The following is a 16,259-nucleotide window of genomic DNA, read 5'->3' as shown; positions in this document are numbered from 1 at the left end:
GAGGGGGAGGCGACTTCCGGCACCTCAAAAGGCCATCAAAACGTAAAAGACCACTTTGAAAGCATGCAGTAACCTTTATTCATCTTTCTTGTATTAAATCAACGTTTTCGAACAAAAATAAAAAAATTCTGTATTTCATGTAGCATTTCTGCTCTTAAGCCGGGAGCGGCAGTTACAACAGTAAATGTATGAGATCACATTTCGAGTGTGACATCACCCGGCCTAACGAACCGGCTAATTGTCCCTTTGTTGTTCTGTGATGCTTAATGAAAACTTAGTAAGTTTGCGTAAAAACTAAAACTCGAAAATTAGGAGCAGGTAAAAAAGGTAAACAAAATACTTACTACAACAACCTTTCAAATTGCTTTTCCTATTTTGTAGAGTGAGAAGATTAAGACAGCCGTAAATGAGGTGAAGAAAAAACTGAGAGAAGGATGCAAAAAGGTGACTTTTCTAAAATTACAACTGAGGCTTATGTCCCCTCGAACATTTTTGGGAAGGTGTTTGCTTTGCTTTGAATCTAAATATTGAAACGAAACGAAAATGAAACGAAATATTCTTATAAATGAAAAGAAGAGAGGCGCAAGAAGCCATAAGAGGAATTCAACAAATATTCAACAAATTATATTTGTTTGACAATTATTTTCGATGATAAAGTTATTCATCTGTTGTTTTCCCGTCTATCGAACAAAGTCATACATAAATTTATTCAATGATTAACTAGCCTGCAAACGTAGACGCATCTCCAGTCTTCTGCTATTTCCACCCCTAGGCTAGTGAATAAAATAAGTCTTAGAGCATTTTCAATAACTTATTTTCTCTTTATTTCATCGTAGGACGATGGTCTTGTAGATGAATTACAGTACGAAATGCTTCAACGCGCCAGGGAACTGGATAATAATCCTGAAACTGTCCTGCTGGCGCTGGAATGTTACAACGAGTTACTGGATTTGCTCGACTTTATGTTCTGCAATATCCCTGGAGTCTTCGTTAGGAGGGCAGAATGCTTGATAAAGCTGGTAGGATTTGCTTAGGGAGAGGCTACATAAAGGCCCCGTTTTTATACGAAAAGCTTTCCCGGGAAAGAGGGGAACCCTCCCAGCCGAGTCAACTTTGGCGAGCGTTTCTATACCAAAAAGGGTTGACCTCTTTGCCCGGGCCAACAGCAAACGCGTGTGCTCTGATTATCTCCCCTTGACCAGGCAAGTCACCTCGGCTGGGCGAGCAAGTGTTCAGTTATATGGAGAAAAGGTGGGCCGGCTAGGAAAGTGAACCTACCCTCAGTAGACGGGTCACTACTCTAACCGAGCCAACTTTTGTTTCTCATGTAAACGGTTGTCCACGTTTTGTAAGTTGACTGGCCCAGGGTCATAGCTCGGGTGGGCGAGTGACTCTTCTACCCGGGACCACTTTTCTCCATATAAGCGGGGCCTAGGGCCTTTTCATTGTTAACATAAACATTTTTTCAGTGCACCAAGAAAGATTTCATAATAAAACAAGTTCGTAGACTACTCGATACGAAACTCCAGACTGTTACGTTTTATAAAAGTCCCGGACTTTTCATCACCAAACTGCATTTAACAGGAGTGATTCTATGCAAAAGAAGGTCTAACTTGTTTGCAGGTTAATTTAGGAGTTTATTGTTTAGTTTTGTCGACCAAACATGACTTTCTTGTGATGATGCATACAAAGAAAACCAGTATCGCGCGCTAGTTTTATTCATTTATTCAAAATCAGGTATATAAACAGATGAGTACGCCAGGATTCACATCTGTCAAGACGTGGATTACAAACAAATGCCTTGCTTGTAGCTGGAAGTCAATACAGTCAAGTCGGACGGAGCTTCTACATAGTTAGATTTTGGTTGAATTCGCAATAGCAGTTAATTCTGAATCTAGAAATCGTACATAGCAGTATCAATGTGGATTTTACGCAGATTTCTTTAAAACTATAAGGCCCGGGATTCATGTTTATTTTTTCCCTTTCAGATCCTCTTATATTTCCCTGTCCTTAAAAATAGACAAAAGACAAGAGAAAATGTGGTTTGGGGTTAAATGTGTTGTGTAAATAGCCTAGTAAGGGAAACTATATCCTATTTTCACTCTAATCATAAATAAGATAAAGGTAGAGTTGTGTAGTGAATCTGATTATTTTTTAAGTTTGCTTTCCGTTTTCGTTTGTTTGTTCTCATACTTAGGGAAGATACGACAAAGCGAAGGATGATTGCATGAAGGGTATGATTTGGAATTCCTAAGTAGTGATGTTCCTAGTTCAGTTTCTTCAACTTTACTTTAGGTAGTCTAACAACATTTACAGTGTGAGTACTTTTTTGTAGTACTTTGGATGATGCCTAGCCACGAAAAAGCTATAGCACTGATGCAAAAAATTTCTCAAAGCTTGGTGGAGGCAGAAATGAAAGGAAAATCTGCAGATATGGTACAGTTTTCTTTACCTTATTGTTAACACAATAAAAAAACAAATACTTTCAGCAGCAGCAAAACTGGCGGCAAAGTAAACGGCGGTACTACACACGTAGTTTAGATTGTTGACGAGCGAATAGAGAATAGAGGGGGGGAACTTGGGTTCCAACACTGTTAGAAACCTACATCAAGCTAAATTTGGCGAACTAATGTACACTTGACTATTTAAATCCAAAAACTGAACATAGCAATGAGGCGGTCATTGATGCATTCTCCCAGAGCAAATGAGGAGTCACGTGCGCCATCTCACTTGATAAATAAATATAATTGATCCGCGCTGCATCATGAGATACTTGAATAATCCTCTTAGCAGCAGTAAACGGAATGATTTTTCCCGCTTACGGAAGCGATAATTTTACTCGCAGCTTTGCCGGTAGGCTACTGGGAAAGTCCACCACACAGAAAGAAATATAGCCAAAGCAAGATCACACTATCCTCGTGGGAGTCACGCACGATGCGAATTCCGACAAAATGATAAACTTACCTGACTTCAACTAAATTAAACGTCATTGAACAAATAAAAAGGTCCCCAGACTTAATATAATAAAACAATACAATAAGTTTATTAACATGTCCCAAACTGGGATTATCAACGTTAATTTACAATACTCTTGAAGAACTACTAAAAATTATCAAGATTAACTAAAATATATACGATCTTGAAAACATTACATACGTCAAAGTATAGATGCCCAAAGTTCCCTATGGGCACGACGTTTAAAAAGATCAATGTTCATACCGTTTGGGGTCCTCGTTTAACTTATTCCAAGATGCTATTGCGCGAAGAGAAAATGACCTATGCGCAGTCGATGTTCTCCAAACTGTAGTATCTACCATCATGGACAAAAGTCTTGGGAAACTTTTGCTCTTCTGGGGCGTTTTCCAATTTACAAAGGTCCAACTCCTCTTCTCGCCCCACAAACAATGTTGGACGAGTGTCTCCAAATTTTTTCTTAGTTTCAACTTTGTATAGGGTGGGGGGGGGGGGTGGGGGGAGAGGAGGGAGAACTGCAACAAAATTTTGAAAAAGATGCACTGTTTTAAGAGGGATCGAGAAATGACAGAAAAATATGGATGTTGCGGTACTGTCCCAAGAACGTTTGTCCAGGATTGTAGGTGATTCTTCTGTCTGGTATTGTGACTGTAGATTATACTTCATACAATTCTCCCTTTGTAAAGTATAAACGTGTCTCAGTACAAAATCACAGTTCCGTTAGCTGCTGTCTGTTAATTTTAGATGCAGTGTACCCAAGAACAAGAGGGGAATTGCGTTTCTGCACCAGTCTATGGTAACATACAAATTCTTCTTCTTCTTCTTCTTCTTCTTCTTCTTCTTCTTCTTCTTCTTCTTCTTCCTGATTTTCTTCTTTTTGCTTTCACCTTGATTAAATGAATTTATTTATTTGATCAGGTGGAGCTGGTTTTCACACAGCTCCAAAGAAGATGGAAGAAGGTGAACCACTGCAAGATCAAGTTAGAACAACCAAGAAAGATGAGGCAGAGGCAGATGGTCAGTTTTATTACTGATTTTCGTGCAATATTTCATGTGCTATTGTGTTTGCTTATCATTATCAAATCCCCCTTTTTCTCCTGGATGCTTAAGCAAATGGTAAAACCTCCAAATCACTTTTCTTTGTAATTGATTTAATCCATCATTGTCTTACTAAAAGAATTCTACACAGCTTTAGATAGGATAGAATAACCACAGCTTTTTTTTACTATGTTTTATTATTAATACAGACCTTAGGGTACACCACTTTTGCAAATACGGGTAGACCGACTCATACCCGTGGAACGAGATCAGGATTTCAAGTATTACAATGGTTCCATTTTCACCTAAGATCAATAATGGTCGCCTTTTATTTAACTACGTATCAAATATGCTCGCTGATTGGTACCCGTAGGCGGACACGATGAATCGTAAGGTCCCTAAATAATAATTATTTTCCGTTAATAGTCTAAGAGCAATTGACAGTGCAAGTTAATATAGCCAGAGTTATTCGTATATGTTCATTTTGTTTATTTAGTGGTTTAAATTGTGGTTCACTGAGTAATCCGGTCCTACCTTTCGATACCTTATATTGTAGCAGAGAGGGAAAGGAGGAAAAGAAGAAACAAGCAGAAGAAACTGAGGAAGAGGAAAAACAAAGAAGCGAAAGTGAGAAAGGAGATTACCTCAGGTACATAGTTCTGTTTTGACGTGGTAAGTATTTTCTTGAAAGGAAGTGGTCATGTTGGTAATAGGTAACAACAATAACCTCATATCCACGCTACAAACTCACAGCGTTTTGAAAGATGACTCAACTTCTAGTAAACGTGAGCGCACAACCTGGTTTACTTTCCTCTATTTTCTCTTTTTTTTTTCTGCGTTACCAACATATACACAAAAGACAACGAGGTTATATCATGTTTCCCCCAGCCAGCATGGGATTTAGCGTGTAAGTTCTCAAAATTAAAGGCTACATATATTTATACCCATAAATGACCACGGAAGCATGAATGGTGAATTCAAGAGCACGAAAGTGGCCGTAAGTAAAGCTTCAAAGTATTATTTTATTGCAGAAGAACAGAAGACCATGTCACCCGAGAGAAGCGCAGATGAGAGTGAAAATCAAGAAACTGAAAGCGTTATTTCTAATGATACAGAAAGCATTATTGAAGAAAAGGACTTGGGGTGTGGTACCAAAGCAGAATTAAAGACCTTTCCAATTTCATCCGCCTGTGTGACTTCGGATGTTAGTGAATATGGCGAGGACGGATTTGTATTAGTACGACGTGGTCGCCGATCCCGCGGCCAAAAGGCGAAAGCGGCTACGTTGGAGGGCGACCATCAGTTTAAACACCCAGTCCCGCATGCATATACCATGACTAAAAAACCTCCGCAGTCCTCGACAAAAACATCAGTAGTCGCACAAGTACAGCAGACATTTCAACTTACTAAAAATAATGTGCGTGCAAATGAAATCCCAAGCAAAAATAGATCGCAGGATTGGTCAAGCGCCTTAACATCAGGAAACATTTCAATCTCAAAGGAAATGTCTCAGGAAGCTTCTAAGGCCAATTTCGTCAGTACTGGTCTTTCTTATGCTGCTTCTCTTAAAAAATTACCTCCACCTGCAGCTAGAGGTGACAGCGACACTTCCTCAAGAAGGACAAGGGTTGGGAAAAACTTAAAGGAAGATTTACAAGCGATGCCTAATGACCTGAAAAGTTATAGCGCCTCTAGTCATGTACAAGCAGGGTCAACAGTGTCAGCTTCTCAAGACCTGGAAAGCAATGTCGCACCAAGAGTACCCTTAGGCGATACATCTTTCCAGTTGCGTGAAGTCGGAAAAATTCCTCAGGGAATACGAGTCGTTTGTGACCACTTTTTACAAGTTTATCCTCTTCTTCCACCTGGGACCACCACTGCATCCCCATGCGAAGATTGCAAAAGTCATAATAAGCTGAAGTATGCCATCTGGAATAGCACCCGACTCTACTGGCAAGAAATACGACCTTATCCTGCTTTGAAGGTTCCTCCTAAAGCCACTTTAGAAGTGTGTCGCACCTTCGGACAAAACAGGACATGCCCCAAATTGCTGTGCCCTTTCGCTCATGGCAAAGTAGAATTGGCCATGTGGACAATGGAGAGGGAAGGGGGTAAGTACCAAAAGAGGATAAAGCTTTATCCTCTCTTGTTAGTACTGATTGCATTTTACAGATTAAGCGAAGTCTGTCGTTCCATGTTTACTAAAGGCGATCAGATGGTATTGTATGTCATTTTATCTTTCGGTTTTATTCGGTGTGTAGCCATCACAGAAGAAAATTTTTCCGCCAAACAGTTGACACATAAAATTCTTATGACTTAAATGTAACAAATTAGTATTGTTGTGTAAGTTATTAAGTTCTTCTTACGAATTATTGCAGATAGTTATCGATGCAAATAAAAGTTCCCTCCGATGACTTTTGAAAAAAGATTAATTCATCCTAGTATTTATCAATGCGGTGATGTTATACTTTATTTAATCTCTCTCAATTTTATCGACAGTCTTGCCCACCCCGCAAAAGTTCCTTGTTGCCCCTGCATCTTCTTCATCATCATCTGGCAGAGCGGTCACTTCAGATGCTGCCTCGTGGAAAGGATTGCAATCTACTTCTACTGCAGTTTTGTCTACTAGAAGAAACAGTAATAATGCTTTCAAGGCGACAGAAATGAGTATAGAGGATTTGACTGAACCTTCTAGTGTTTTGTCTTCATCCGTGAATAGATTCGCTAACATGGAATCTTTGAAAACTGTGGAGACCAACGAAACGATGCTACAGCCAGCCAAACCAATAAATTCGCCCGTCAAGATTGCTAGCGAAACACAGAGCTACTCACAAAGCTTAATTAAAAGTAATCCTGTGAATCCTACGCCATCTGCAACAGCAACTGGACCCCCGGAATTGCGCTCCCGGGTGGAAGAAATAGGGGCTAATTCTACTGGGAGTCTCGACACAAAGAGCGTTAAGAATACCACCCCTTTTCCTGGAAACTCAATGGTAATAAACACCTCAGACGGAATTTCCTTTGCTCCTCCTGATCCAAACATCACGGTGCCAAGGACAAGGACTATCACCGAACCATCACGTAACATTTACAGAAAAATCCCTGATGGAGTATTTGTTGCATGTGACGACTTTCTTCACAAAAACTTTAGGCGAGCTGCAAGCATTCATGAAAAGAAAAAAACCTGCAAAGGCTGCGAAATCCGTTCAAAGCTAAGGTACGCCTTCTGGAATAACAACAGGAAACAGTGGGAAATGATAAGACCGTATCCAGGAGATAAGGTTCGACCGAACGTTGCTTTCAAGTGTTGTCCACAGTTTGACAATAACACACCTTGTCCGCGGAAACCCTGTTCATTTGCTCATGGCAAACAAGAACAACTCATGTGGACATTGGAAAGAGAAGGAGGTAAGTTGGGTACTGTTCCTGTCTGCGATGAAATTTTATTGAACCCATGAAGCAAAGACAAACCCTTGAGATTTTACGGACTGAAAAATGTATGTGCTTTCTTTATAGAAAAAAGAGGGAATCTTTTGTGTTGCAACTTACTCTATCTTGCTCTATTCTATTAGTTCTTCCTACTCCTCGGGAGACTCTTACTGGAAAATCTGAGAAGACGAAGGGAACATCCACTAACACGCAACCACAGTTACGGTACAGACCTTGCCCGCCAGGTGTGAGAGGTGGCGCTTTCAAGCTTTGCAAAAGGTATTGGTAGCAGTTTAAGATACCGTCCATGTCATTTTGGAACCATTTCCCCTTTTTTCAACATTAATGGCACGTTCCACGTCTAAACAGCTTTACTTAACACACACGCGTTCCTATGTTATATATTAGCATTATTTCTATTTATTCAAATTTTAAGTGGGAGCCCGCAAGAGCCCGGCCTTAATAACTCTTTGGCTGCAGACATAAAAAGATTAAAAATTTGTCTTTGAAATCTCGAGTTGAACAGTGGCAGAGGCCTCTGTTCACAGGTATTGAAATTCATATTTGTTTTAGAATACACACACGAACTGATTTCAACATTATCAGAGAGAAAACAATTATTTGAATGACGGGTGACAATACGCATGTATTGGCAAATGGTTCACCGTCGAAAGTTACACGAATTAAAAACATGGCAAATCATAGTTTCACTCCTTTTTCGAACAATAGCATCACGTCAACGGTTTAAAAAGAATCGTGAACAGTTGAATTCTGTGGAAAAATGCTGAGCTTTGTTGTCCCCTGTCTAGCTATCTGATAAAAAAAAGAAAAAGGTTTCTCCTCTACCGCCGCCGTCATCGCCACTGCATATCATCGGTTTCCCTCCTCCTCCTCCTCCACTTCTTCTTTTCACCAAATAGACAGGTTATATAAAATGTCAGACAGGCCAAAAAGGTTTCAATCAGGCCATCTATCTAACCTGTCTATTTGGTTGAAACCAATAAAAATGAAGGAGGAGGAGGAGGAGGAGGGTGGAGTGGGGTAAATAGAAAAAAAAGTTTTTGAAGCTAGGAAAAGCTACTTTGCCTTCACCCTCTTGAATACGCACGGTTTGGGCGCAGAGAATCGGTGAACCAGAACTGTAACAATTAGCTGGACAATGAAAGCGTCAGGAAACAGAACTTGAATAATTACGTTACGGCTCAGTGATTTGAAGGCACTGTTCACACTTAGTGCCCGTGCACGCTGCCCGAGTTCTTTACTCGCTGGGCACTAGTATGAACACACCCTTCTTACAAGTACCGATGCTAGAATTCTAGCACCGGCATGGTGTCCGACTACAAGGTCGAGACCTTGTACTCAGGCACAAAAGTGGGCATCGGGTCCGTGTGTACACACCTGTTTTGCTAGTTCTGGGGCATTAAACTGCTTTGTACTTGCTGCTAAGCTCATGTTTCAAATGGGCGTCTGACATGTCGAAAAGGAGAAACTATATACGCAGTTACATATCAGTTACTCAAGGTATGAACTCAACACCATTTTGTGCCGGTACCCAGGCATAGTCTCCCGGGCACCAAGTGCGGACGAACCCTAAGGCACGGGCGAGGTAGTGCTTGTTGCTTCAAAGAGATGAATCAAACCATGAATAATCTACTAAAACCATGCCGAGAAGGAAGAAAAAGTTTTGAAGGAAGTCTGCGATGAGAAAAGCTTGTCAACAACTAAGAAATATTAAAAATGAATAATAAAACAATTATTGAATTCGACGTTGTTATGATGTAGAGAATTCTGCAGATCTTGGAGCCTGTTATAAAACTCGGCACCTCGGTGGGTAACATTCTCCTTTATTTGCCGAATTCTACACATTATACGAAAGGGAATTCAAAAATTTTTCAATCACCCACTTATGCTAGGTAAAGAATATTGCGGAATGCCAGTGATAACGAATTAATCAGATTACTTGAAACATCAAGATCACCGAGCGTGCATGACTAAATTCATCCTTTTATCTGTTCAAATCTCAGTTTTAATTCAAACGAACGATGCAGATACGGGCGAGGATGCATCAATGCTCATGGTAATGAGGAATTGATTGAATGGCAACAAGAATACCAAAGAATAGAAAAGGAAAAACTTAGGAAAGAGCTCCAGGACAAAGACGAATTCCATTATATGGAAATGACAACCAAAATCTTAAAAGGTCCTCCAGAAGAGGTAAGTCCTGTAGAGTGTTCTTCGTCTTGAAAGAAAATTAATTCTTGCCCAGAAATTTCACAAAAGCAAGAAATGAAACAGATTTAACAAAGTTAATCTGGCGTAAAGTTAATAAATCTGAAATTAATCTGATCTGACGTAATTGTAACCAGTGAGCAATAAAAGAAAAAGAAGTGCCCAGGGCGTCTGAAGAGATCACAAACCAAAGGTTTGGTAGAACTGTGCGTTCGTTTGCTTGATAATTTGCACTATATTTTAGGGGTGGCGAGGAAACTTGTTGGTGACTATTATGGTGATCATCACTGACAAGAAACTGAACCACAAGGCAATTGGAGAAATTTGCACTCTTTTTTCAAGATGATCCTCAGAAGAGTAGCAGTTTAACTACTAAATTACAAGTAATTAGTCAAAAATTAATCGTCTTTTATATACGCAGCTTGTAGAATCCCTACCAGGAGTTGAAGTTTCCTGCAGTCCCCCCGGTCTAAATGTAAAGCTTCAAGAAAATAATGGTAAAGCTGCGTGTCAGTGGATAATCAACCTTACTTTCCAGGTTAGTCACTCTTTTACCAAATTTCCTTTCATTTATCCAAAATATTCGAAACGTAGTTCAATCTAACACGCCTCATGCAGGAAAAATGAACAAAGAACAACCAACAAATTAAAAATTAACGGTTTCAACTTACTTACTTCGGCCGGGAATTAGCCCGAGCTGTCCTAATAAAATCTTTCCACACGACCTGATTGAGCATTGCATCTCTTATCTCTTTGGTATTGTCCAGTCCAGTATCAGCCTTGATAATGTGAATGTATGTAGTTCTAGGTCTGCCTCGATTTGGGTGACTATGTTGGGGTTCCCAAACCAGCACTTTTGAAGCACTCCCTTCATTGTGGCATGCACAATGGCCAGCTAATCTTAATCTTCTCCCACGGATTGTTTCACTAATTCTTGGGAGGCTCCCGTACAGCTCCTCGTTGTTCATATGTTGACAGTTTCAAAACATGGGTAATTTATTTCATATATCATTAACACGTGGGTAAAATAGTTAGCAACGTGCAAAATGAGGCTACGAAAGGCCAAGGAAAAAGGGCTAACGTCACGGTTAAGAGAGTAGGCATCTTGAAAACAGTTACCTATCTCTGCCTTTGACTTGAGCTTTTAATCGTTGATAACAAAACTCAGAACTTCGAAAACGATGTATTGTATATAGGCCCACCAAAATGTCGTCGTCCTCGTTTTATGCTTGAGTGACGAACGGTTGGTTTTTATTTGTTTCTTAATGGCAGACAAGCGTCATGGGATACCTCCAGCACGTTCTTCTGCTGTATAGTCACCACAGCTGCTATCAACTGTCAGAAATTCGCGTTGGCTGTTATCGAGAGAATCACGGTTGTGAAAGCTACAGCACGTGCTACACCGCTAAACTGAGGGGATCCTGGTACAAAGCTCCAGACATAAATAGCATATCTGGGCGTATGATGGTCTCTCTTAGTATCTCATTTGAGTCATCTATGTATGGGAGCTTTGATCAATGCGTAGTCTTTGACTTCGGAAAGACATCCTATCTAGTGCAGAGGCTTAATGCCGACGTACAGAGCGCTTCTTTGTCAGAAACTTTCATTGTCTCTCAACCTGTAATTGCATCAGCTATTTGGGTTGAACGTTCCATGGAAGTGGTCAGATTTGGTCATTCGACAGGCGAGGCTCTGAGAGCAGAACACTTGTCCAGGAGGTACAGCCTGCCAGAACAAGTAAAAATCACAGCGGATCATTTGCGTCAAGACAATTACAAGACAGTTATGCACCAACTGCTGTTCGAGGAGGAAGGCTTTATGAAGAGTGAAATTTCAAGGTACGTTTTATGCACTAAATATTTTGCTTTACTTCTTCGCATTGACAAGGGGTTTCCTTTGTCTTACGTCAAGGTGCCTATTAGTGTGCTTGTTACATTTGATTGTGGAACAGGAATGTCTTGCATTGAGTAACGCTTGACGTCCCTCTTATTACAGCACTGACAAAAATATATCTGGGGTGAGAGGGTTGGAGTTGGACAGATCCTTGATCTAATCCTGGTGTTAATCACTTGATTAGCTGCAAGATCAATGAGCGTTTCTATGATTAAGGGTTGGATTTTTTTTTCAGGAGGGTTGGGTAGCCCCACAACAAACCTACAATCTGGAAGTTTACGTGTTTTCTTTGTCTGGCCTCACCACCAGAACTACCAGAACTACTCCCATTACCAGAACCTAACCAGTGGGAGAACCCCGCTAGTATAGAACTTGAGATCGTCAGGATAGGTACACTTCATCACCTCGACTGGGTGACTCATTGTTTAAGTGTTACTTTTTAGGCCTTTAAAAGATACTAACAAGTGTATCCTTTAATGATTCAGCTACACTTTGAATAGAACTCAGCTTCATGTTCAGAGGAGCATCTTTGATGAAATGTCAGGAATGAAGTTTGCCGTAGAAAAAGAAATGTTTGGTGTCCTCTACCTACAAGAGGAAGATGCTCTTAGACCTGACGACGCAGCAGGGCGCCTCCTGTATCGCAACGTAAGCTCGGTGTGGCTTCAGTTGGCTGAAAGTGTCTCGAACAAAGTTTACGAGGCCCCTATGGAGAAAGTAGAGAAAGAAAGTGTTGTGCTGAAACTATCATCCAAGATGGTTGCCGACTCACGTCTTAATGACACTTCCGATGTTTTTGTTAATGCTCAATTTCAACTGAACCGTTGGCCACTTTGTGAGCTACACGCTGCAATTGACAGACTTACGACAGGCCATTTGAGTCTTATTTTCCCAGAGCCAAGAGTTCCAGTTGTCAGGAATGAAGTAAGACCCAATCAAACGTCATTTGTTTCATGTACCGAACTTAATACCTACTTGGGTCGACCTAAGTGATAGTTGATTCGGTAGTCAGAATACATTCATTTCCACGATATGTACAATGGTCTAAAATGGAAGATAATTGTTTCAATTTTTGAAAAGTTCAACGTTTGAGACATTAACTATAGGCGAAATTCCCATAGACGACGATTAGTCCCCATTTTTCCTCAGGGATAGTAGAGCGAGCGAAACGCGAGCGCCCGTGAAAATCGCCTCACGCGAGAAAGGCGAGACGCAGTGGGAAGAGAGGAAAATGATTTTCACGCGCGCTCGCGTTTCGCTCGCTCTGCTATCCCTGAGGAAAAATGGGGACAACTCGTAGTCTAAAATTCCAATGTGGTCCACTGGAAACTAGGGGGTCTTATAGGTCGATCCAAAAAAGATGTGTCGGACTTAATTGATTCAAATGTCCATCGTTCAAATAATTCACATGAATCTGCGTTGACTGAGGTGGATTTAATGGTTTTTTATCTGCACTGATTGTTCGCGGACCATAAATAGATGGAAGAAACGATGATCCGTAATTCACAGAACGGACAAAGAAAACGAGGGTAATAATAAATTATTCGGCTTCATTTTGGGAGAGCTGAAATTAAGGCAGGACAAGCGATACAATTGTCACTTGACAGCCGTCAGAAAATGAACGTTTTCCAATAGACTCATGAAAACAATAGTACTTTACCAAAGGTTTGAAAGTGAAATCAAATGCAAATACGCCTCGTTCGAAAAGATTTTGTCAAAACTAAGCGCACTGTAAATTTTAGCTCGCCAATGCGACGCTAGAGTTTTGACTGACATGACACTGGAGTCTGAACCAGAGTCAGAGTCAGAATCCATCTTTATTTTGTTTCTCTTTGAAAAAGAAATTACACGTACTGCAAATGGCAAAGAACCTTGTCAAGGTGGTTTGGTGCAGGTACGTTTGTTACTTCGAAGGAATGTGTCGTAATCACTACCACTCGATTCTCGTCCTTTAACGCGAGTTAAAACGTTCGATCGACTGACTAGAATCCTCTTTTTCGGTAGAATTATGATTCAGTCTCCTCATCACCGGCTTTGTTCTCTTATAAGCGCAGGTTAAATTTGAAAGAGCTTAGTCAAATCCAAACTCTCAGAGTTTAGAGACAAATGGTAACTTTAAATGTCTATTTTATCGAAAAAAAAAAAACAGATTTAGAGCTGCAATATGAACATTTGCTTTTGAAATTTTCTTCCGTAGATTATGTTTTGGACGGCAAATTGACTAATCCTTGGGCGAAAAACAGACTTAGCCAGGAATTAAATCACTCTACATTCCTTGATAGTAATTGAAAAGGGCAATGGAAATTTTAGTCCACCAAACGTTCTAAAACAATATATAACAGTTTGATGCTGTCATGAATGCTGACTGAACCGATACAAATTCTAATGACTAGCAGCTTATTGTGTAGGGAATAAGCAATACTTACTCTAAGCCAAGTGCACTATTTAGGAATATGACGATCAATTTTCTATTTAATTAACTGATGAAAAAATCATTTGATGTAATCATTCTAGGTAATAATCCGCTGGCAGTGGCTATTGGATAAACGACTGAATGACAATCAAAAGAAAGTTATTAAGCACATTGCTTCCCCCGAATACAACGGTCCACCTTTGGTGGTGTTTGGCCCTTTTGGAACAGGAAAGACGTTTACACTTAATCAGGCTGTTCGACTCCTGGTACAGCTTGACAAGTCGAATAGAATCCTTCTTTGTACTCATTCAAACCGGGCCGCTGATATACACGTGGAGTTACTCCATGATTACTTGACAGGACAGAATGGTACTCCTGCGGCGAGGCCTCTAAGAGTGTATCAGCCTATGAGAAGGTATTTCTGATACCAGTCGAAACTGATAAAACGTGAAATAAATTAAGAACGTGTTTAGTCCCCACTGACATTTAAAAAACCATGAACACATGAAATATTTCTGGAATGCTATTGTGTTGCAAGAAAAAAGCCAATCAGGCGTGAGAAAACTAAACCACAAGCAAGAACGTTAATTAGTTTGTGGTTTCGTGGCTTGCTAGCATGTTCTGATCTTTGCTGTGATTGGTCTTAACACAATAACTATTCTTGAAATATTTCAAGTGTTCACGCTCTTCCCGGTCGCACTGTAAATAAGCGGCCGAGAAAAGTAGTCATATAATCATTGTTTTTGCAGTCCAAAATGTCTGTGTCGATTTATAGCCTCTAGTCTGAAGCATGACCCACACTGAGTTTGTCTGGGTGTTAGATTTACCTAGTATATATATTACTTTACAAACTCAACTTATATCGAAACAAACGAGGTTTCAGAGAAGATAACTAGTTTTGCTTGTTCATTTAGGTTGGAAACAACGTCCAGCAAAGCGAGGAAATACTGTTTGATCAGAGATCATATGTTTGTATTGCCTTCTCGCGATCACCTGGTTGAACACCGTGTTGTTATAACAACCCTAAGTACATCACAAGTGCTTCTGGATCTGCAAGTTCTGCATGGATTCTTCACCCACATTCTTATCGATGAGGCCGCCCAAGCAATCGAACCTGAGGCGCTGACTCCACTCATCTTTGCCGGACCTAACACAAAGGTTGTTTTCACAGGAGATCACATGCAGGTAATATATTTCCCCATGTACACAACTGAGCCCATTTGTTCGGAAGGTGGATAACGCTTTCCTCTAGATAAAGCTTTATCCAGTGGACAACGCAATTGCTTTCCCTAATACTTACCGGTGCGTTGTATAGAAGTTTATCGGCTGGATACTGCTACATATCGAACGTTTAAACACCCTGGCGTAGCCATCATCGGTACACGTTCCCTATGTTCTGTTATCGCAAAATTAGACGAAGAGTTTTCAGCCATTTACGAGATGTTCTAATATTCCTGGCGAACCGGGGCACTTGGAAGAAGTCATTATCCAAATACAATGGTTTTTGAAAACAAAAGATTCTCAAGTTTTTTTTTGGCAAACAGACCAATAACAATCATGAATTTAAAGTTTGCCAAAAAACTTGAAAATCTTTTGTTTTCAAAAAATGCGGTGATTGGATAATCTTCTCCCACGGGCCCCGGTTTGAGTGGCCTCACTGAAAAGGCTTGCATTTCTAAAATTTTGGTGTTTTGGAAGTTCGTCATCATGCGAGGCGATTGTTTATCAGAGTTGATCGAACGTTGTGGTTCTTTGAGGATCATCTGAAGCAAGCAACTAGGGGAAAAGCACTCGCGAAAGTTAACCATCCCTAATAACATTACTTCTGTCGTTACCTTGTTTTAGATGAGCCCAGAAGTGTACTCACCAGAAGCAAGACGTTTAGGTCTTCACAAATCTCTGGCTGAACGGCTCTTCGATACGTATTATAGGCATGAATCCCAAGAAGTTAGTGAATACTATGTCTCATTCCTGACGGAGAATTATCGCTGCCATCCAGACATCCTCAAGTTTCCCTCTGACAACTTTTACGGGGAAAAACTACTTTCTCGCGGTGGTGGCTCTCAGCCAGCACATCCTAAGTACGGTCCCCTGTTGTTCTTCTCAGCACGTGGCAAGGAGCGTAGAGAGCATGGCAATTCTTATGTCAACTTGTCAGAAGTTTACGAGGTGGTTAAGAGAGTAAAAGAGGTAGCACAGAATTGGCCCACTGATGTCTGGGGTCCTAAGAAACTATCCGACATTGCTGTCCTCTCAGCGTACCGCCACCAGGTGACTTCAACAC

The 16,259-nt window shown here is 40.5% G+C and overlaps 1 protein-coding gene across 1 annotated transcript in view; it reads left to right on the top strand.

The window, feature by feature from the left end:
- The first annotated feature begins 856 nt into the window (after positions 1 to 856).
- LOC140940366 (3'-5' exoribonuclease HELZ2-like) overlaps positions 857 to 16,259 on the top strand; it is a 31,290-nt gene continuing 15,887 nt past the window's right edge. Inside the window, exons 1-15 of the mRNA XM_073389317.1 lie at positions 857 to 1,019; positions 2,336 to 2,436; positions 3,718 to 3,769; positions 3,892 to 3,990; positions 4,568 to 4,660; positions 5,043 to 6,122; positions 6,511 to 7,419; positions 7,584 to 7,719; positions 9,465 to 9,654; positions 10,091 to 10,207; positions 10,942 to 11,507; positions 12,048 to 12,486; positions 14,077 to 14,390; positions 14,890 to 15,160; positions 15,821 to 16,246. Coding sequence (XP_073245418.1) covers positions 1,004 to 1,019; positions 2,336 to 2,436; positions 3,718 to 3,769; positions 3,892 to 3,990; positions 4,568 to 4,660; positions 5,043 to 6,122; positions 6,511 to 7,419; positions 7,584 to 7,719; positions 9,465 to 9,654; positions 10,091 to 10,207; positions 10,942 to 11,507; positions 12,048 to 12,486; positions 14,077 to 14,390; positions 14,890 to 15,160; positions 15,821 to 16,246 — 4,809 coding nt within the window. The 5' untranslated portion in view covers positions 857 to 1,003. The remainder of the gene's footprint in view (positions 1,020 to 2,335; positions 2,437 to 3,717; positions 3,770 to 3,891; positions 3,991 to 4,567; positions 4,661 to 5,042; positions 6,123 to 6,510; positions 7,420 to 7,583; positions 7,720 to 9,464; positions 9,655 to 10,090; positions 10,208 to 10,941; positions 11,508 to 12,047; positions 12,487 to 14,076; positions 14,391 to 14,889; positions 15,161 to 15,820; positions 16,247 to 16,259) is intronic.

This window comes from Porites lutea, chromosome 6, assembly GCF_958299795.1.
Source record: "Porites lutea chromosome 6, jaPorLute2.1, whole genome shotgun sequence".
Lineage (NCBI taxonomy): Eukaryota > Metazoa > Cnidaria > Anthozoa > Scleractinia > Poritidae > Porites > Porites lutea.
The sequence above is the reverse complement of the archived record's forward strand: the minus strand, read 5'-3'. Positions and strand labels throughout refer to the sequence as shown.